This window comes from Daktulosphaira vitifoliae, unplaced genomic scaffold (genome assembly GCF_025091365.1).
Source record: "Daktulosphaira vitifoliae isolate Bord-2020 unplaced genomic scaffold, ASM2509136v1 Scaffold_1, whole genome shotgun sequence".
In the NCBI taxonomy this organism is placed as follows: domain Eukaryota; kingdom Metazoa; phylum Arthropoda; class Insecta; order Hemiptera; family Phylloxeridae; genus Daktulosphaira; species Daktulosphaira vitifoliae.
In genome coordinates this window covers 55,034,075-55,057,066 of record NW_026099572.1, presented here as the reverse complement: position 1 = coordinate 55,057,066, position 22,992 = coordinate 55,034,075, and the positions used below count along the sequence as shown (strand labels likewise).

The 22,992-nt window shown below is 28.4% G+C and overlaps 1 protein-coding gene across 5 annotated transcripts in view; it reads right to left on the bottom strand.

Moving 5' to 3' along the window:
- Window positions 1-22,992, bottom strand: part of LOC126894909 (uncharacterized) — a 31,257-nt gene that overhangs the window by 5,686 nt on the left and 2,579 nt on the right. Inside the window, exons 4-12 of one of the 5 annotated variants that reach the window (XM_050666252.1) lie at window positions 18,776-18,887; window positions 17,866-18,050; window positions 15,086-15,215; window positions 14,806-14,987; window positions 11,512-11,526; window positions 11,045-11,059; window positions 9,698-9,712; window positions 787-898; window positions 184-371 (exon numbers count right to left, since the gene is read on the bottom strand). In XM_050666252.1, coding sequence (XP_050522209.1) covers window positions 184-371; window positions 787-898; window positions 9,698-9,712; window positions 11,045-11,059; window positions 11,512-11,526; window positions 14,806-14,987; window positions 15,086-15,215; window positions 17,866-18,050; window positions 18,776-18,887 — 954 coding nt within the window. Of the gene's footprint in view, window positions 1-183; window positions 372-786; window positions 899-7,567; window positions 7,595-9,697; window positions 9,713-11,044; window positions 11,060-11,511; window positions 11,527-14,805; window positions 14,988-15,085; window positions 15,216-17,865; window positions 18,051-18,775; window positions 18,888-22,992 lie in introns of those variants that run through there. The other 4 variants (XM_050666255.1, XM_050666253.1, XM_050666256.1 and 1 more) reach the window with 4 other exon arrangements.

The window sequence follows — 22,992 nt, the reverse complement described above, 5'->3', positions numbered from 1 at the left end:
AAAAAAAAAAAAAAAAAAAAAAAAAGTGATCTGTTTGAGAAGATTACTGTTCGATAACAACTTTGAATTAAGTATTTAAAATACTAGTTTTAAACACCATTAATTGATAAATTATAATTTTTCTTCATAAAGGAATTAGTTATTTAATATAATTAATTTAAATAACTCGTAAATTTTACTTACGCGATTTTCATCTAAAGTTATTAAAGTATAATAAGCTGCAGAACAATACTTCGCAAAATTATTGTAATTATTACCAAAAATATATACTAAAACACCGTTAACCAGTGATTGGGGAGTGCGAGTTTTAGAGATAACTTCCTTTAAATCGCAGATCGTAGATTCACGGAAAGACTTATGGTTCAATATCTCTGAAATATTATATAACTAATAATACACAAAAAAAAAAACCACAATTGTAATTTTATAAATAAAACTTAAAAATAAATTAGTTAAAAAATTATTTTTGAATATGTAGAAAATATTATTAAAAAATAATAATTCTAAAATACATACAATGATTGTTTTTAGACGGCACACTCGTTTTTTTAGAGCAGTTGTGTATTTTGTAAAGAAAAAAATGATTTGATTCATGAATTATATTAAAATATTGTTTTATAATTTTTTTTCATTAGAAAAAAAAATGCTTGAATTAGAGTTTAAACAAAATATTGTTTTTAATTTAATGATATGATATAAATAATATAAGTAACAACTTTGGTTTTATAACTTTTTTATCTCGTTTATACATTTGTCTGTTACATCATGTATTAGTATATTACTTACTCTTTTTTATTCCTGGAAAACATCTATACTTTTCGTAGCATTCATACAGAATATCAATTGCTACATCATATCTTTTAGACACAAGATCATCCACGTTTTCATTTTCTAAAATCTAAAAAAATTATCCATACACTTATTATTAACTGTTTTAATAAATATTCTCATTTATGTAAAGAGTAGAAAAATCAATTATTTGTATATTGCAAAGCTGAACATAGTTTGATTTCATGCAAGGACATTTTTTTTTTCTCAATACCTTTATGATATTGATTAGGTTGAGATCATTGGAAATAATTTAAAGATACCTATAAAAACGAATAGAGGTGCCATAAATGTAATATTATGTTATCACTTATAACATTAACACAAAATATGCACTGTAAGAAATGAGCCAAATATTCTCAAACATCAATATTATATTTTTAATACGCATGTTAATTTTACACACAAGTAGTGTAATTTTGACATAAAATATCAAAAAATCGTATACAAATATAAAATGTTTGTCACTATTCATTAAAATTGACCGGCTAACAAAGGTAAAGGTTACAATTAAATATATGAGAATATCAAAGACAATATCATTAGCAAGATCATATTTTTAGTGGCTAAAAATAGATGAATACGTTGAGAAATTTAAAACATAAATAACATAAAAAGTTATGATATATGCATGACATTTAGACCAAATCCTACAACTAGTAAAGTGATCAGGTGGCTAGGAACCAGTAAACCATATGAGCGAATAAATATTGATTTTTCAGGATTTGTAATTATAGTAATGATAAATAACCTACATTGAAATGCCGGGTTCTTTTAGATACTTAAATCACTATAATATAACGTTCATATTATAGTGCAGCATTTTACAATTACACTGTCAGTCTGAATTCAGCCACAATGGAGTTTATTTGTAGTGAAAAATAATAGCCACTTATTATCTACGAAGACTTCAAATTTCGTTTTCACAAAATACTTCAACATGATGTACAGAGATGACCTTGCCGTGTATACAATTGCTTTTTGAAATTATCACCTTCAAATAAAATAGTAGAGAGTAATATTGATTACAGCAAATGTTCAGAGGTAGTGGTCAACAAATTTAATTAAACCCAGTGCCGGAAGTTACGGAGAATACGTGAACTAATATTTATCACTAGGTTACAACGCAAGTGGAAATTAGTGCAAATGACTCTCAAGATAGAAAAGGAGCGGGCTGAGTGTACACGCAAATTTCGTCCATAAACCGGTCCGAAGTAGTACATAGCTTACTATCTCGCACGCGCATAAACAAATCACAACACTTTATCATGATTATTTAGATGATAAATGACGTTGCAGCACGCATTCGGGTCAACCAAAATAATTAAAATATAAGTATACAAAAATGAATGAAAGAGTACCTTTTTGTGCACGTTACAATATTTTTCTAATATTTTAACCTTCTTACAATAACAACATCCCCGCAGGGGAATTCGCAAGGATTACGGGCCTAACAACCCCATAGTCCCTAGTTATTTCAGTGGGGGTGGCAACACGTACCACTGCTCTTAGCCGGTCATGACTTTGGTTAGTTGGGACCGGTAGGCCTGGACATACCTGCTTACTAACAGCGAATAGGCCCCCCTAACCCAGCTATACCAAGTGAAAGGGTTGCTAACTTAGGGTAGTTAGCCGAAAGGTAAAGTGACCATTGGGATACTCTATGGCACCTGGCGCACCATAGAGTATACAGCCTTATCACAGTATCGAGCTCTGCTGTGACGGACCTTTATTTCTCGACTACTCGTGGCAACTATATGGATAAAAACATAGAAAAACCACAAAACAAGAACTTGTGACGATCAGGGATCCTAGGGATAACCTGTCGGAACAAGATCGTGACCTGGTGACTCTTCGTAGAAGAATCGCCGAACTTGAAGGTCTCAATGCGAACAACGGGACACTTGGTGAACCGTCCACTAGCAAAGAGACAGCAACGTCAACAAATGTAGACCAGAAATCGCAAGATCAATTGGGAAAATAACTATTAATTATTGCAAAAATGAAAAACTAGAACTAATCTTAGGTATGGATGCTAATGCACACCACACTATTTGGAGGAGCAGTAACATAAACCAAAGAGGAGAGGTTATAATGGATCTATTGCTGACTACAGACCTAGTATACTGAATAGAGGTAGTGAACCTACTTTTGTTATCAGGAACAGGCAGGAAGTCATTGATCTGACAGTTTGTTCAAAAGATAAAAGAGTGGATAGTGTCCTCCAAACCTTCTCTTTCTGATCATAGGCACTTACGTTTCACTTTGGAAATTAACAAAGTTAAGACGGAATACTATAGGAACCCGAAAAGAACAAACTGGGACCACTGGGCAGATCTCTCTCGTGATCTGAATAACCTACAGTTTATATTGGGGTTGAGACAGAGTACTGAAAGAGCTGTAAATATGCTACAGGATTCCATTGTCTCGGCCTACAAAGAAAATTGTGCTTTAATAGAAAGGAGAGGTACAAGGCAGGGCGTAGCTTGGTGGAATGCTAACCTGTCCAAATTAAGAAAGAGTTCACGTAAGCTCTTAAATAAAGCAATGAAATCAGGTTTGAAACAAAACTAGGAACTACAAATCTGCATTGAAAAAGTCCAAAAGAGAAAGCTGGAAGAAGTTCTGTGGGGATATCCAACAACTTCCTATAGCAACTAGACTTCTGCGATCACTAAGGAATGGATCAAACAAAACTGTCGAGACAATACTACTACCAGACGGAATGTTCACCAATAACGATAATGAAACATTATCACATTTGATGAACACACATTTTCCTGACTCTGCAATTAACAACAGTATCAAACGGGGAAATCTACTGATACAGCTCTACACTGCTTAACCACTAAGATAGGGAAAGCTGTAGAGAATAAAATGTATGTAATAGCTATATTCCTGGACATCGAAGGGGCTTTTGACAATACTCCCTTCGATGCTATGCGTGAATCTGCACAACAGCATGGAATAGAATCACTTATTATTAACCCTTAAACAGTCGTGTGGGGGTCTAGCATACCCCCCACATAAATAAAAACGGATGTATTATATTGCATAAAAGGTGTACATAGATATAAATTTAGAAGATGGTTTTTATAGTAATATTGAATAGATTTTCATAAATAAATACCTTCGAAAAAAAATGTATGACTTAAAATATCCATCAAAGTTGAAATGGGTCATATTGACCCCCACGCGACTTGTAACGTTACAATTTTTTTTTGGACTTGTATTTTTTTTCAAAATATCGTTTTATTGTAAATGCAATGTTATAATCGATATAATATTGTGGAATTGGGATTATGTGGATCTGCCACCGACTGTGCAATTAAGTTTTAAAAATAAATAATCTATTGAGAATTTCCACTACTCGATGATACGGAACAAACACGAACAAAACATATAATTAAATATCACGTCACAATGTGGACACATTGATTATCGGTAATCGATGTGCTTCTACGAACGAGTTTACACCTCAACGTACAAGTACAATATAAAACAAAATTTTTCGATATTTTCAACTATTGAATAAAATTATCAGACATTTGCTATAAAAACTAGGTATCTACTGAAAAGTTCGGTACATTTAATTATTAAATAATATACGAAGGTAAGCGCATTAATATATATTTATGTTATATACAAACTAAAACTATATTATTCCTAACTAATAAGTAATAAATGTAGTCCAGATCACAATGACCAGTCACTCAGAAAACCTAGAAATATAGAGTATTCAAATTTGCTAAATGAAAGTATTTCTGAAGAAAACGAAATGAGCTTTAAGAATGACACCGACTCTGAATTGCCTGATACATTAGAAGTTGATGAACACAATAGTGATACTGAGACAAATGATTCAAGTTCAGGCAGTGAATATAATAAAACTGATTCCGATTTTTCGTCAACAGGTAATAGACAATATTTTTGGGGTAAAGATAAGACAACAAAATGGGCCAAGACAGTCCCTACCAGAACAAATACCAGAGCAAAACAGCAAAATATTATTCGTGTTCCGGCAGGCGTGAGAGGTGGAGCAAAAAATTGTAAAACTCCTATTGGCTGTTTTTCATTATTCATAGACGATAAAATAATCAGAAGTGTTGTATTTTGTAAAAATTTATACATTGATCGTATGGCTCATAAATTCGTTTATAGTAGAGACGTAAATAAAACTGATGAGGACGAAATTAAATGTTTACTCGGCTTACTCATTCTATTAGAAGTAAATAGGTCAGGACATCAAAATTTAGAAGATTTTTGAAGAACAAATGGTTTAGGAATAGGTATTTTTCATTCAGTAATGACGTTGAAACGATTTTTTTTCTTATTACGTTGTATTCGTTTTGACGATTACAGAGATCGTCAATATCGTAAAGAAATTGATAACTTCGCTGCTTTTAGAGACATTTTTGAACTTTTTTTGGCCAATTGTGAAAATAATTATGCTGTATTCAAATATACTACAATCGATGAACAACTTGATGCATTCAGGGGTAGATGTCCATTTCGTGTCTATATATCAAGTAAACCAGCTAAATAAGGTTTGAAAATTCAATTCATTTGTGACGTTCAAACTTGGTATACTCTCAATATAGAAGTGTATACAGGGAAACCAAAAGACGGGCCTTATAAAATTTCTAATTCAGCCACTGATGTTGTACTTCGATTATCTCAGCCCATTTATGATACAAGGCGTAATATTACGGCTGATAATTGGTTCAGTAGTATTTCGTTGGCCAACAAGCTGATGGGAAAAAAATAACACTTGTCAGTACTCTAAGAAAAAATAAAATAGAATTACCAATACAATTTGTTTCTACTAAAAATAGAGTCGAAAATTCAACTTTGTTTGGTTTTGGAAAGCAAATAACAATTGTTTCGTATATACCAAAAAAAAAAACAAAAATGTGATTATGTTATCTACTATGCATCTTGATGGTTCTATTTCTGAACAGCCAGAAGATAATTCTAAGCCCGAAATTATACTTTTTTATAATAAAACAAAAACTGGATTTGATACGGTAGATGAAATGTGTGCTACTTATTCAGTGTCACGTAAAGTAAGGCGTTGGCCTTTGGTGTTATTTTTCCGACTCATAGATTTAGCTGGTATAAATGCTAAAATTATTTTTCATAAAAATACCCAAAACAATAAACAGATTCGAAAAAATTTTTTAGAAGAAGTGTGATTGTCATTACTATAGGTTCAACTAAGAAAACGAGGGGTTTCTAAATATATAATATAAAAATATATTTTTAGTAATGCACATAATTTTGTAATTTATTTATTTTTTAATTTTTATCTATATTTATTTATTATATGGTGACAAATAATGTCTTTGAATTTAAAAAATTAACTTTTTTATACATATTTTATACTTTTTTAGAAATGGTGTCTAATAGACCCCCACGCTACTATGAACGTTAAAAATAGGTACGCGTCTGCTTAAGGGTTAAGTGGATAGAATCCATGTTTAAGGAATACTTCATTTTGGGACAGCTCAATGAGACCAAAGTAATCAAGAGTGTTAAACAGGGATGCCCAAAAGGTAGGGTTCTCTCCCCCTTGCTATGGTGTCTAGTATTGGACTCGCTTATTAGAGAGTTAAACAAATATTATTATACACAAGCCTATGTGGATGACTTGGTTATAGCAGTGGTGGGTAAATTCCCAGACAGCGTATTATAGTCTACAACAACACTTTATATTTTAGTATATGTATACATAATTTTTTTTAATCCACTTTGTTTCATCAAAGTGCATATTATTGGTTTCCTTATTTTTTTTTCTTAAATCCACTTATGGTCCGGGTGTTGTTCTTTTTATGATCAAGACCCTCGCCTAAGTAGTTGGCGACCCGATTTCCTTTTGCAAGGGAGCCATGAGGGTGGCGACTTCACAATCCGTTGCGTGGCCCAAGTCGTCACCTCACAAAGTAAATTGGAGCTGGAGCTTTTAAACGATTACAATATGCTACTAATGGTGGAATAGAGTATTCGCGGTGGGTTGGTACATGCATTACACAAAATCGAATAATTTCAAGACGCCCGTTTGTGATCATACAAACTAGATTGTGGATTGTATACCAAGACTTTAAGTGTTTGCGCTTAGCAAACTCTATCTTTAAAACATGGTGACACTGATTGGTCACCTGTTGTTTCTCTTATCACTGGTCAAGTCATTCCGTCCGGGTAGTGGTTATGAGTTTGACAAATCGTCTCTCTCTCTTGATTCTTAGCCTCCTAAGAGTCAACTTGTTAGTTGTTTTGTAGCTTGCATCTATCGTGTCAAATCATAATATATTTGGATTCAATTTGTTATTCGTGTCGTCAATACCACAGTCATATTGTTGACTAATTTTATCGGTAATACGTTTAGATATTGCAATTTTGTAGGAAATTTGTTGTAGCAAATTTCCTATTTTGATTCTAAAATCAAGTTTATAGAAACCTCGTAGATGATTTCAAATTTCATTATTAAATATTAGTTCATTGGTAATATAAGTTAATTATTACAAAATTTAGTTGTTATCATATAAAACAAATATTATTTAATAGTATATTAATATTCAAAGTCTAAATATTACAAATATTATTAGCTTATAAAAAAAAATCATAATAATAAAATTTCGTCGTCGATCAGTCGCTAATATTCAATTTTTTCATATTTCTTATGTATGCTAAACTTGTAATTACTCATAACTTAACTTAACATGGTCTAGTAATTTCAGAAAACTAACTGATTTCTTTATTTAAAATCCTACAATACAAAATTTACAAAATTGAATATTACTTGTACATATGACCTTGTTACTATTGGTATTTATACTGATTAGTTTAAGAAATATTTTGCAATATTCAGAACTCAAGTAGGTATTAATTACTTGATTAATAAAAGTTAAATAATTAAATAAAATACAAAATAATTTGGTCATATAACCAATGCCAAAGTCTTGATCGGATATTGTAATATTGACTACAATTATTAATAATTTGATAATTAGATCAGTATGAACGCAGCGCCCGGTGGTATTCACGCGCGTTCGTTAACGTTCGTAGTTTTATTTTGTCCTAAGTCTTTAGCTATGTCGAGGATAAGAAATAAGGTGTGTGGACTGTATGTTTGAATGTAGAATGAATTTTACAATATATAATTATAACATCTAAATATATTATACAAGAAATACAAAATCTTATATACATCAATGTGGATAGAGGGGACACTTAATACTTATGCCAGAAGGCGCTGATATAAACAAATAATAAATTATACAAGTGAGTATGTCTTAGAAAGATAGATGAACAAGCATTATACTTTTCGGCTAGTTGAAACGGCGGATGATAATGTTCTACATTGAATGGATCAATTGAAGTCAAATGCAAGTAGTTGACCAACGTGTACAATATGTTATGAACGGTACTGTGATGTATCTCAGAAAATATATAGACCCAACGGCGATATACTTAGCGCATAAGGGTGCGACTATCGCAAAAGTGATATTTTTCTGTTACAACGAAAACCGAATACAAGACTACTGTCTCGCAAGCACCATAGAGCTTGCAGCTGAAGAAGCGTTAATATGGCGAAGACAATGCAGACATAGAGAGAAAACCGACAACAACTCGATGTAACACAACGATAACATGAATAATCACAACATAATATCTCGACAGCATATTCTCCGATGTGTATCAAACAAGGTCTGTTTTCAATAGAATTGAAATTATTGAAACTTTTCATCAACTTAGTAAGTACATAATAAGTGTTTAAAGTATTTCAAAAATTAAACTAGAAACTTGGTTGGTCTGTCGGCTATTGTAGTGCGCCTACAATAAGTAATAAACGATAATAATAATATACAAATAGTATATTTGAAATGTGTTTACAGATAATAACTTGTACGGCTGGGCAATGAGTAAGCCCATGCCGTACGGCTAATTCCGATGGTATGAGGACTTGGACACCATAGCAGATTTGAACTCGTGGTCCGATACAGGCGATACTGGCAGAATATACAAAGTTCCCTATTCCTATCCCTTCACAACCACCAAATGACTTAGTCTTTTTACCAAAGTTTTGCCACATGAGTCTAAAACAACCAAACTTATTTTCACTTTGCAACCCAAAGAACGCTTAATTGCGCACTATATCAACTTAAAACAGGCGATCGCTCACGGAGTGCGAGTCGAAAAAGTACCTAAAAACTACGATATTATACATATATATAATATACACAGGGTCATCGGTTGATCATAAATCACTCGATTACTCGCAAAATAAATAGAATAATGAGAAAAAATTCTTTAGTTACATTCTTGATTTATTAGCTACTAATTACTTTTTAGGATCATCCCTTATAACAAATAGGGGTGTTGACTTTATTTTTCAAATGGGATAGTACATAATTAACTAGATTGTTTAATTGATAATGATGCAAATCCTGTTATTGAATACAAGTTTTCAATTATAGAATAATCAAAGAGTTTGTTCTTAAAATACGTCAAGAAGTATTCATGGTTAAAAATTCTCCTTATAGCGTATTAATGAGAGTATGAGTCACATTAATATCTTAATTATAATTAAAAAGAGAAATTTCAGTATTAAATAATTTAAAATCTAAAAAAATGCATTACGAAAATTTAATTTCTTAATTTTTAATTCCATAATTCGAATTCTGTATCAACTAAACATTTTATTAGGTAAAATAAAATCACTGAAACTGATACATAGTAAAGTACAGGGAAAATTAAAGAAAATAATTGTGACATTATTTCATAAAAATTAATTTGAGTGATTTTATATTACTTTGCAATTATAATATTTTTATAATCATACTATAATTTACAGTTTATCGGTACATACCTCATTTAATGTATTCTAAAATTGTTCAAATAAACAACAAAATTATTTGTAGTAATATTTTTTAAGAATTATTAAAAATAAAATAAATTTTCAAAGATTTTACTATACTGAGTAATCTGTTTTTCATAATCCACTCAATTAAAAATAATTTAATTAATATAATGAATCCATCTTGTCAGAAATATTTAAACCATTTTTTTAGTTATATATATTTTTTGAGTACTTTCTCAGTTCATTCCTTATATCTTATAGAGTATCAACTATATTTTTATAAACTACAAATATATATTTTTTAGCATATAAAATAGAAATTAATTAATTAAGAAAAGGAATGGTCGATACCAATTTTTGGACCAGTACTAATAACTTCTGAAGATTTATCAGTATCTTAAAATATTGATTGGAGGTGATGCTAAGTATGTGCATTTTTATCATTAAACATGTATCACCCTTACTCTTCCTTTCGTCTAGATACAAAAATGTGAATAACCAGTGGACAAGTTATTTCCCTAATTAGATATTATTAGATTTCTATTTTATATGCTAGTTAATATGTATGTGTCTATTGGTCAATCTTTGTTGAAAAATCAATTATTTTTTTTTCAAGGGGAAACCAGTTATTATTTTTTAAGAAATGCGTTTTACTTTTTGAAATAGGTGATTTCATGATCACTTATATACACTCAAATACTTTGTTTAGTATAATACATAATTGAGATGTGGTGGGTCAAATGATCCAAATTTTTAGATAATTTTTTCCGGAAATTAAAAAAAAACAATTTTTTCTAGAAAGAAGTCCCCTTGACAGTTATGTTTCTAAAATTCACAAATATATATTGAAAATGATTTGTAGTAGTGATATTATAAATTCAACAAATATAATTTATCTGACCGGTTAATTAAAGTTTACATTTCCTTTTAATGAATTGTAATTTTGAAAACTTCCGAAAAATAAATACGAATTATATATTAAAAGTAGAATTTTTTTATTTATTAATTTCGTTATAATTCATCATTATTCATTTAACAATTAATTAATGTTACATGAAAAAATATTTAATAACTATTTAAAGATTGAAAATAAGTAAAATTTTAACGATGTTCTTATTTGTTGACTAAAGGATTAAAAAATTAAAATTGCTGTGTTGATTAATAAATAAATGATTTATATGTTATTTTGTCAAAATATAATTTAATTTGTTTTGTTTAATTAATGTTTAAAGTCCTCTAAGCTATAACTAATGCCAGAGTGGACAGAAAAAGTTTCATTATTTATTGCAATGGATAAATAATATACCAAACTAATATTTAGGTTTAAATTTATATAATAATAAAAATGACACTTACTTTACCATTCTGACTCTAAAACAAATAATGTAATAAAATAATATTTTAACATCATATTGAAGTTATAATATAAAATTTTTACTAAATAAAGAATGTGTTGTCATTTTTTATTATTTTTTTTTACCGATTATAGCACCAATGTGGAATAATAAAACTAAAGTTTAAGTCAGAAAATTTTTATCAATGTTATTATAGTAGTTTGGGTAAGAGAGTCTTACAAAAATGTAATTGGTGTTTTGATCTGTAATGGATAAATATGAAGTATTATTAACTAACTCCAAAAATATGTATCAACTCATTACATTAAATGACGTCTACTTTATTAAAATTACTCGGATTGACCTAATATAAATACGAGAAATATACAATTTTTTTTATGAATTTTTCAATTTTTTTATTTTACGGTCAGATTTTTATCAATTGTGCGCGAGTTTATTTGTTTTTAAATTGTTTCAAATGATACGTACCAACTCTAAGAGACACTGAAACAAAAATATTCAAAAAATTAATGGAAGAATAACTATGGATAATTTCAATTCAAAATTACCAAATTAAATAATTAAGAGTACCTCTAGTTTTTAGTCTATATTGTGTTATTCTTTAATTTTATATTGCCAACAAGCCAAATGATCCAATAATATAAACAATCTTATATAGTCTTATGTTTAATAGCTAAATAATTATTAATCCCAATATTTTATTAGGAAAAAAAATTTGATTTCTTTTAGCTACATATATTTCTTGATTAATTATAAAACTTATTATTAATTCGTTGAAGAAAATATCCGATACGAGATACTTGATTTTTGTGGAGCTGGTGCAAACANTCCAATAATATAAACAATCTTATATAGTCTTATGTTTAATAGCTAAATAATTATTAATCCCAATATTTTATTAGGAAAAAAAAATTTGATTTCTTTTAGCTACATATATTTCTTGATTAATTATAAAACTTATTATTAATTCGTCGAAGAAAATATCCGATACGAGATACTTGATTTTTGTGGAGCTGGTGCAAACGAATACGTTCCAATGAGAATCAAAAGATGGCGATAAAAAATACTGGATAGTAGAAAAATTTTTAGATTCCATTAATTTAGATAAAACGTATGGTCCAAAGAAACTCCCAAATGATGATGTCATTTTAGCGATAGACTAGTGAAATTCGAAGATAATTCGTTGATCTAGTCTGTCGCGGTTAATATTTTATCGGTGCCCTTCATCGTACAGCAACCATGATTTGGAAATGTACAAGTCGAAACTTCGACCAACATCACCCCATTTAACTCAGAATGGTGTAAAAGTCAGAAAATCGACAGAATACAAAAATACGAACATTATAAATGAATTGTACCCCGTGCAAAAAGAAGAATAATACAGTGAAAACAGTAGTGCATTGAAATTTCAACGATACAATCTAGTGTATTAGAATGATCTTAACGAGGTTGTAGTTAGATTATGGTTTTTATAAGCTTTGCAAGTTGCTGACAACACGGGTGTGTGTAATGAGATAGTGCCAATTTCAAAGAACGTAGAAGCCGGCTTGATACGCAGAATCCCAAATATCTAAACGTCAGATAGCTTTAGAATTGCACATACCATCTAGAAATAACTATAATAGAAGTCACGTTAACGTCTACGGTAAAAAAGATTTGTAGCATGTGGACTTGGTGGAAATTTACGAGAGGTGGTATGCGTGATTGGCTCCCAAACTATCATGTATGATTATATCCATTCGAAACACTGTAGAATAGGAATGTTACCGACAGAAGCCGACCTAATCCCATTATCGATGAATTTAAAGCGTCGAGCTATAACAGACTGTCAAATCAAATTCATCGTGGGCAATCTTGTAAAGATCAGTACCCAATTGGTCAACACAAATATTCGTTGTGACTAAAATCAACAAAGCGTCTTTATTGGTGGGGAGGGGGTTGAGCAGGAATATTATTAAATTAATAAAACTTATTCGTACGCTCAGAGTTATTTTTAATTTTATTTTTATATAAATCTAGTATTGCGTCGAACAGTGTATCGCGCTGTACTGGTTTTAGATAAAATACAATATGCGATAAGCACCATTTACTATAGCAGCCGTTTGATATAACATAGGCCGCAATAGTCTCCTCCTGGAGATAATAAAGATAACGATATCGATGGATATTTTTACTTAGAAGAAATACGTAAAGTACAATATCCTGATGATTATCTCGTAGAAAAAATTGTCCGCAAAAAATGAAATACAGCACTAGTCAAATGGTTATGGTACAGCAGTTCGAAAAACAGTTGGGTAATACGTGTAAACTCAAAAATTGAATTCAGTCGTAGTTTTGTAATAGACGTGTTTGGTAGTAAATTAAACGAGAGAAGACCTCCATCATTTTAGGAATTAAATCTTCAGTTTTCTCAATCAAAACCTCTATGAATGACTGAAATTAATAAGCACTTGCAAAATTCGGGGGTCAAATCAATAAAATCAACGTTTTGTTTTCTAATTTCGATTCTGAATTCAATACTTCAATATTATCAATCATCGAAACGTCGACCTGTGTATTGACAAACGCGTTAAAAAAGTCGAACATATACAATTGCCAATGTTTCCAGACCGAAAAAATAAAATCAACGTTTCCGTTACAAATATTATCAAGGAATTGAAATCTATAGGTGTTTTATTCAAAAACCATAATGCATACCAGATTTTTGAAACGGAGAAATAAGTGTCTACGATTTCGGAACAAATAAAAAAACCACAAAACAGATTACTCGAATCCGAAGAAAAATCGGAGAATTTCAGTTATTATAAACGAATAAAAATTTACCTTAGAGATATAAATTTGGTAATAATAGACATTCTCAACGTCGGTGTTTGGGAGAGGACTCTAAATAATTGATTAAGAAATGTTTGCGTTTGGCAATCGTAGTTTAGCATTGAATTTTTAAACAAAAACCTGATTTTGAAATCCTAAAAATTAAAAATTAAAGGCTAAATTTAGAGTGGTAAACTATTGGCTACAGTGAAATTTTTATCGATTAGCTATAGAATCTGGTTATGTCGAGCACCGAGAAATCGATAGAATATTGAATTCGCTGCATGTTGATATGATCTACATGAAAGGATATCAAAAACAAAGTGTCATCCAAAAGTCTACGTCATCGATTTAGAAATGTATAGATACTCAAGACTAATGCATTATCAAACTTAAATCGTCCGTGGTGCCTCTACCACATAGACCTGAACTCCAGAGAGTTCACGGTCAACAGAATATTTGTACTGCCCAAATGATTTACTGAAAAAACCTGTATGTAATTGGTTTAATACTCAAAAGGCTTATGAATTTTTATATTTTTAATTAATTATTAAAACTCTATATACGATATTTATTTAATTTATTTTTAAATTAAATTTTTTGTCTCGTTTTTAGTAGCAAATATTTTTGCACATTCGACGGTAGCAGTGATGAATGATACTAACCAAAAACTACCTTGGATTAAGTTGGGTTTCACCACATAACTTTAGGTCAGGTTAAGTCAGTTGTCACCGTTGAGCTTAAAGAATAGTTATGTTAGGTTTCTTTTAACACCGCGTACCACTCTCTGTCCCTCTTCTATTTTGAATTTTGTGTTGGCCAGGACAGAGGAAGCTTTAATAATATTACCGTCGATTTCTCAATAAAATATATTTACTCAAAAATAAACCCTTTTACGAAATAATTCATTAATAAGCTAAGCTAAGAAGCTAAGAATATTTTTATACATACTTCAGGTTCTGTCACTTCAAACAATGTTGAATGAAAAATAGTGGAGCAATTAATTATTTCATTCGTAAAATTTGATAAATCTTCTTTTAAAAATTCAATTATTTCGTCATGAGCATTTCTAGGTAGGATATCGGCAGAAAGAATTCTTTTCCTTAGTCTATTTAAAAATCTATCAAAAGATTCTATAAAAATGTTAAAAATAAATAGGTAAAGTTACTATTAATAAACTTTGGTTACTTATTAAATAAAAACTAAAATATTCATAATAAAATTCACTTACTACGATTTTTTATAAAATCGATTAAATTATTGTTCGTGAAGCAATTGTACAGCGCTGTTTTAGCACGAGATAAATTCTTCAATGTTATTAAACTCATTATTCCTTCAACAGTTTTTGAAAAAAAAATTCCCTTTTGAAGGGAAAAGTTTATTAACTTCAATATTTTATAAATAGACATTAAAATTAGTTTATAGAAGATCATATAAAAATATTATCGATAGTCAAATATACATTTATTGATGTGCTACTGCATACATATATGATAGTATATTAGCGAATATTATAAATTTCAAATTCTTTTGATAAAGTTTAAATATTTGAATCATAATGATGGTTAATTCAATGATGAAAGTGATTTATGATAAATACTATCAGTTTCAATGCGAAGCTGAGAAGGATTTTACTGTGATGTGTTTTGTTTTTTTTGGTTTATGTCTGTTGCCACTTTATATCAGCTCTCACTGGACCGATACGATTTATTATCTTTTAACAATACGTCAAAATATTACAAATCGTATTTAATTGATGACATTGCCCTTAAAAGTTGAAAAAAAATTCTCTTGTTCCATGTAAATGGGAGATATCATCTAAATAATTACGATTTTACAAATCAGAAAGTTTCTAATTTTTTTAAAATTGTTTTTCTTAAAATTGCCATAAATTTTTAAAAATAAATGAATCAGAATATATTTTTTTTTATATAAATATTTTAGGTATTTCCCTTTTATTATATGGTATATTTTTTTTGAAAATTTGACCCTTTACATACCCATATGAGTAATTTAAAAATAGCAACTTTTGCACCAAAATTTAACTTTTTCAACTTTTGTAAATGTTCCGGAAATATTGCGCCCTTTATTCATATGTTAAAATAAAGCTTATGTTAAGTATTTACACAAGTATATGTAAATATTTGTTTTTTACTATTTGTTATAATCTCAACAATTAGAGGTGATAGAAAAAATCTAATTGTAGATTTGAAATCAGTGCAAAAATTAATTTAAAACAAATATATTTTTATCTCTGATGAAAATTCCTTGTAGACCAGTTTAGACAAAACTATTTTAAATTATTTTCTGAAAAGTTTTGGATCGAGCTCTACAAGTTTTATAGACGTTTGCCATAGAAGTAACGAATTATACAACTACTTTATATTTTTTTATAACTTTTCTGTAAAATTTACAATATTAAATTATTGAATAACAATTTCGTACTAAGTTTAATTACTATAATTAAATTTTTAAATTACTATTTATTTATTCATATATTATACTTATAAATCAAAGAAATACTAATCAGGACATAATTCAGGAATTAGGAGTCGATGTTGTTTTTGGAATAATCCACCAATTTGTTTTAATTATGCTAAATGTATACACTTGCATTGAAGCGTTTCTTATGATAGTGATTTTAATCACTGTCAAATATCATCTATACCCACATAGCAATTTCAATATATTAATATTGTCAAAATATTCTTACAAAATACTTTTTAAAATATTTTGAATAAAATATTGTGACAATATCTCTTAAACATAATAAAAAATATATCCTATTGAAATATTTTCATAATATGCTCACAATATAATTTTTTAAATATTTGTTTATGTATATTTTGATAATATATTAAAGAGAATAAATACAGTATATTTCACCGAAAATATTTCTACAATGTGCTTAAAAAATATCTTTTTAAATATTTGCTTATAAATATTATGAAAATATATTAATTAAAATAAATATAGAATATTTAACTTGAAATATTTGTTGAATATATTATCAATATAATTTTTTAAATATTATAAATATATATCTTGTTGGCCAACTGAGGTAACTTAAGAGACACAAGCCATCCTCTTTTCTCCCTTTAGTTACATCTTTGGATGATATTGGTATCTTGTTATATAATACTTATGTATTATATATACATATTCCTAAATCTTTAATAAGTAAACAGCCATTTTCTCTAATTAGTATCAATTTCAATTAACCTAATTCAATTAAGCTAAATAAGTCAAGGACAGTAAAAAAAACCTTGTTGCTATTATTTGCAGGTCTATCGAGTTAAAAATTTTTTAGTTTTATCAGCGCAATTATATCTTATTATTGTCCTGTGAAACTAAAAATCCTAAAAAGTTTTTTTATTATAGTTAGAATATATTTCTATATTATCAACAATAATAGTCAGTTTCTAACTTACAAGGAGAAATCATGGTGATGGGATCGCTGATTTTCAAAAAAATTATATGAATCTAATCTAAATTGAATATAAAATTGTATTTACTTTGAATTTTTTTAAACAAGAAAAATTACTTAACAGACAAATAACCATTTGAACTACCTTAAATAGTCTTTTTTATCTCATTTCCTTTGAAGCAACCTGTGGGTCAATGGGTCACGTACGAGTATAAAACGTTAGAAGTACAGGGTTTGAATCCCGCGTAGCGGTCTAATTTTTTGCATTTTTTTAATATATTTATAAAACATTTTAAAAATATTGTCACAATATATTTTTTATAATATTTTAGAAATATACCTTTAAAATATTGTGAGAATGTAATATTCGCTGCCAAAGTATATTCTGAGAACATTGTGAGAATATTTCAATATATTCTGGTTATATTCTAGAAATATTTTAATATCAAAAATAAATATTCTAGGAATATTCTAGAAATATTTCATTGCTATGTGGGTACTTGTCCCAACTAAACGTCCCCAATATACCGCGACTCCACTGTGTTACCGTGTTTTTATGTAATTAGCTTTTTGTCTTTACTTACATTATTATCGGAGATCAAAAAAGTATAATATGCTGCAGAACAATACTTCGCAAAATTACTGTAATTATTACCAAAAATATGTATTGGAACACGGTTAACCAGTGATTGAAGAGTGCGGGTTTTAGAGATAACTTCCTTTAAATCGCTGATCGTAGATTGACGGAAAGACTCATCGTTCAATTTGTCTGAAATATTATTTGATTAATATTATACAATAAGAGATTAAAATTAAGAATTTTAAAAAAGAAAATGAAAAAACATTAAGCGAAACATTTTTTAAAGCCTTAAACGCAAGGAACCATTTATTAAGCATGTAAGTCCTTTAAATTATGGATTATAGATTTATAAAATTAATCATTATTAAATTTCCCTGAAATTTTATTATAATAAGAAATGGATATTATATAAATATATATATATATATACAGGGTGGAACAGATCTAACTGATAACTCATATAACTTATGATCTACATAACATTTTATAATTTTTTTTTTAATCAATTTTTACAATATAAAACTATATTTAAAATATGTTTTATGTTATTTTTCGCAATTACAAAATATATTTTAAAAATTAATTTTTTTATTAAAATTTTTTTTAAGATTTAAAATAGCCATTTTATAAATAAGTTATAAAAGAAAAATTTTGATACCAAAAACTCTTATTTTAATTCAATTGTTAATTTTAAGAATGTAAATTAAAAAAAAATTAAGTAAAGAATTATTTTTGAAAATGTAGAAAATATTATAAAAATTAATGTTTTTAGGATGCATAAAGTTTAAACAAAATACCATTTTTAATTTAATGATATTACTCAAATAATATAAGTAGCAACTTTGGTTTTATAATATTTTTATTTTGTTTATACATTCGTCTGATACATCATTTATTTGTATAATATAACTTACATTTTAGATGTCCCGGAAAAATACTATACTTTTCAATGCAGTCATACAACATATTTACAGCTGCAGAATGTTTTTTTAAAGCCTTGGCAACAATATCACTATGTCCCGTTAACTATAAATATTAAATACTAATTAATTTCTATTGATATTGTTCAATTGTAATTTTTATTTATACAGGTGGTTCCGCACGTTTTGACAACTCTAATAACTTTTGATTTAGTTAATATGTTTTGTACTTTTTTTTTTTAATATTTGTTATACGTTTGTTTAATAAAAATATTTATAATAAATAATTTTATTTTTTTAACTATCGAAAAATTAAAAAAAAAATTTCTAGATAACCAATTTGTACAATAGATTTTCAGAAAAAAATTGGTAAAAAAAGTATCATATAAATGCTCAGTATTAAATTATCTTTAGAATTTTGAAGTTTGTAACAATTTAAATTTTCATGCGTTTTTACGATATTAAACATTGAAATATGGATTAAGAAAGGACAGAAGGAAACGAAATATTGAGCTTAAATATTTGAGTAGTGAAACAATTTTTTCATAAGATCTCATTGATATAAATTTGTTACAAGTGATTGATGATATAAATCTAAATATTCGTGAAATTATGAAAATATATTTTTGTGTTGTTGTTGATTAAATATTGATATCATCTAATTAACTAGAATTAATTGTGTTATTATTAAATATATTGTTATGGATAATGTAGTCGACATTGGTTTTCATGATAAAGATCCGTAGGTCGTTTATTATTGATGATGAGCAATAACAGATTATTTTTAAAATACGAACATAATTAATTAAAATCTTCGCATAATATCGAGGCACTTTCGCTGGTGTCGACGACGCGAAGTCCGGCATGGTCCTTGGACGTCAAAAAATTAGCAGCATTTATAGAGACGTTGCGCGGGTGCGGATCATTTTGTTGAGTCCGGTCGTGTGTCACGTTCGGAGCCAGTGGTGTACATCTTCGACGTTGTCACATTGATGACGGGAAGAAGACTCTACGTATCATTTGCGGCGGGTCGTCGTTGGCTGTGTGACACTTGCTAGACTTTGTATCGTAGTGTTTGACACGCGGTGTTGGTCAGTCAAAAAAGCCACCGCCAATCTGTCGGTCTACTTAGTGATCGTGTCAATTTAATAATATTAGAATTTTAATAAAAAAATATATTGTTTTTAATAACATTTTATTCTGTGTTAAATAACTGTAAATTTTTCAGTTATACTAATTTTAAACAAATAATATTTATAATGTTTTCAATAAAAATCGACCATTATAATAAACATGATATCTTTCTTAAATAAAAAATAATAAAGATGTATTTTTTTATTAAATTCGAATGTTTATATTTATTATTAATGAAATTGACACGATACCGTGTTTCCCTCAGCCGCATATCACGTTATCAACTTAATTGAAAGTGTATCGGGATCTGAATCGCAAGTGCATGATGGCCTAGTGGTAAGATTTGTCTCTGTCACGTCTTGGGTCGCGAATTATAAACCCCTACCATGCCTCTTTTTTTTTAACGATTTCCGGTGCACTTTCTTCACCGCCCGTCAATCTCCGACAGTTGTGTGAAACTAAAGTAATGCAAAATTTATAATTTTTACTCTACTACGTAAACTAATATAAAGCACAAATTATTAAAATTACAATTTAACTAATTTAGTATAATTGATACGATTATTTTTAGCTTCGATGCAAAGCTGAGAAGGTATTAGTTTTACTATATGTTTTTTTTTTGTGTCTCTTACCACTTTTTCTCAGCTCTCACCGAATCGATTTTTTTCAACGATACGTCAAAAGATCACAAATCGTATCTAGTCAAATCTAGTAAATGGGAGATATATCCAAAAAATGACAAATTTTAAAATCGCTAAATATTTTTACATAACTTTATCAAAAATTACCAAATCAATATAATTTTTTTTTAGATGCGTGATGTCATTTGGCATATTTTTTTTATAAATTTGACCCTTTACTAACCAACAGGAGGATATTCAAAATGACAACTTTTTCACTGAAAATTAACTTTTGAAAGTGATCCAGAATTACTGGTTCTTTTATATATATTTTAAATTAAATCTAATGTAATATACTTAATTATGGAAAAAATAATTTGGACTTTATTTTGTCTCCACGGTGAAAATGGCTACCGAATACTATTTTTGTGTGAAAATTCTCGATTTATATTTTACTTAATTTATTTAGAAAACTTAAATTCACAGTTACCGATAAAAACGCCTTTACGCGTTTAATAAATTTTATTATCAATTGTGTTTTTTCCGCCTAGAGTTGTTGCGCGTTTCTGCAGCTGATGAGTCAGTCTGGTGCTTGTACTAAAATCGATTCTATGATGAATAGTGAAGTGTCTCAATTTGAGAGCCCACGGCTAAGATGCGAAATCACCGTTTGTGACAAGTATAATTTTGATGTCCACTAGCCGACCACAAAATGAGAAGTACTGAATGGATGAAATAATCGTTTTTTATGATAGTGATGATAATCAATTATATATACATATATAACAAAAATTGTCAGGTCCCCAATGTCCCACAACACTACTGTACTGGGTTTGGTTTATTTTATTTTTAGACTTCTTATAATGAGTGTTTATAATCAAATATTGAAATGTAAAATTTTGTCTAAATCATGAGAGTATAATATAAATATTATGCAAAACTAACCAAAAAAGTATCATATTTAGACAAATAATTTAATGAATAGATTTAAAAACAAGACCAATTGATTAACAAACTTAACAACTGTTTTACATTAATGATTTCGGTGGAAAATTGTTGTAATATGCTACCAATGTTTTGCATTACGCATCTTAAATTTATCAATGAAAAATGTATAATCTGTATTTTATTTTACTTGTATACATACAAATAATTAATTTATCTATCATAATATATACACTAACTATTATATATGTATATGTGTTAAATTAATTATTGTATACTATGCATCTTATCTTAAAATAATTATCATGTTATGTTCAATTTAATAAACAATAAAGTGAAAATCACTAAAAGCACTGACGGCAACATCCCATGTGATAGGGGTAATTAAAAATAATATAAAAAGGCTTAGTTCTGCTTGCACATGTGTCTTCTCCGCACTTTTGAAGCTTTGAATTCAATAAAGAATTCAGAATTCTTTTGTTTAATTCGTTTTTATCAAAATAGCCGCGACCCCGTGTCGTCGTCGGTACATTTTAAGACGATATTGAATACAATTATTTTGTGTCAACACTTTATTAATTTATTTAAAAGAAACAGTATAAATCTTTACTCAAATCTCGACGATCTTTGAACAAGCCATATAAAAGAGGTAAGTAAATTCATATTAACCCAATTATTTAGAATTAATAATCTGACTAAAAAATAGTAAAGCAATAAATTGATTTAAACATCATTTAATTTAATTATTAATAACTAGTTAGTGCTTGGTCATATAATTCGACTGTGTGTTAGATAAGAGGCCAAGACCCTGGCCACTTCATGAATACTTTAGCGTTTAATACCTCTATGAGAGGGACTTAATTAATATCTTTTTATATCTACTTGTCTTTACTGTTCTAAGCCCTCGGACTCTACAACTCCGATAGAACCTCGTTGCTCCTGAATTGACCAAATCCCCAAATACCCAACCATGGTCAAAATACCCAAAAAGCATCTTACCTATCTTGTATTACTATAAAATTTAAGCTACTTTTGATTTAAATTGATTTTCAGATTAAAGGTAAATTATTTAATTATTTAAAATTTCAGTAAAATAAACAACAATGGTCTTATCACTTTAAATATAATAATAACCTAGCTTTAACCTATAATAAATAAATACCAAAGAGATCTGTTATATTCTATTATTCGAATTAATAAGTTGAATAACATATACTCATTTAAAAATTGACAATTTTCGTCAAAAAAGTTATCTACATAACCTACAACCATAATTTAGCAAGAAAAGATTTGACTTTTTTCTATTCTTTTCTTAATTTATATTTAACAGATAATAAAAAGAAAATATTAACCAAAAATTATTTACTGGATCAAAAGTTTTTAGAGTTATTTTCAATAATCTTATCGTTAAAATAAAAATGATATAAATTAAAATTTTCCACTTGAGACGATAGATTACTCTAATAGTTTTTCGATGAGAATACTCAACGATTTTGCTTATTTTTGAAAAAA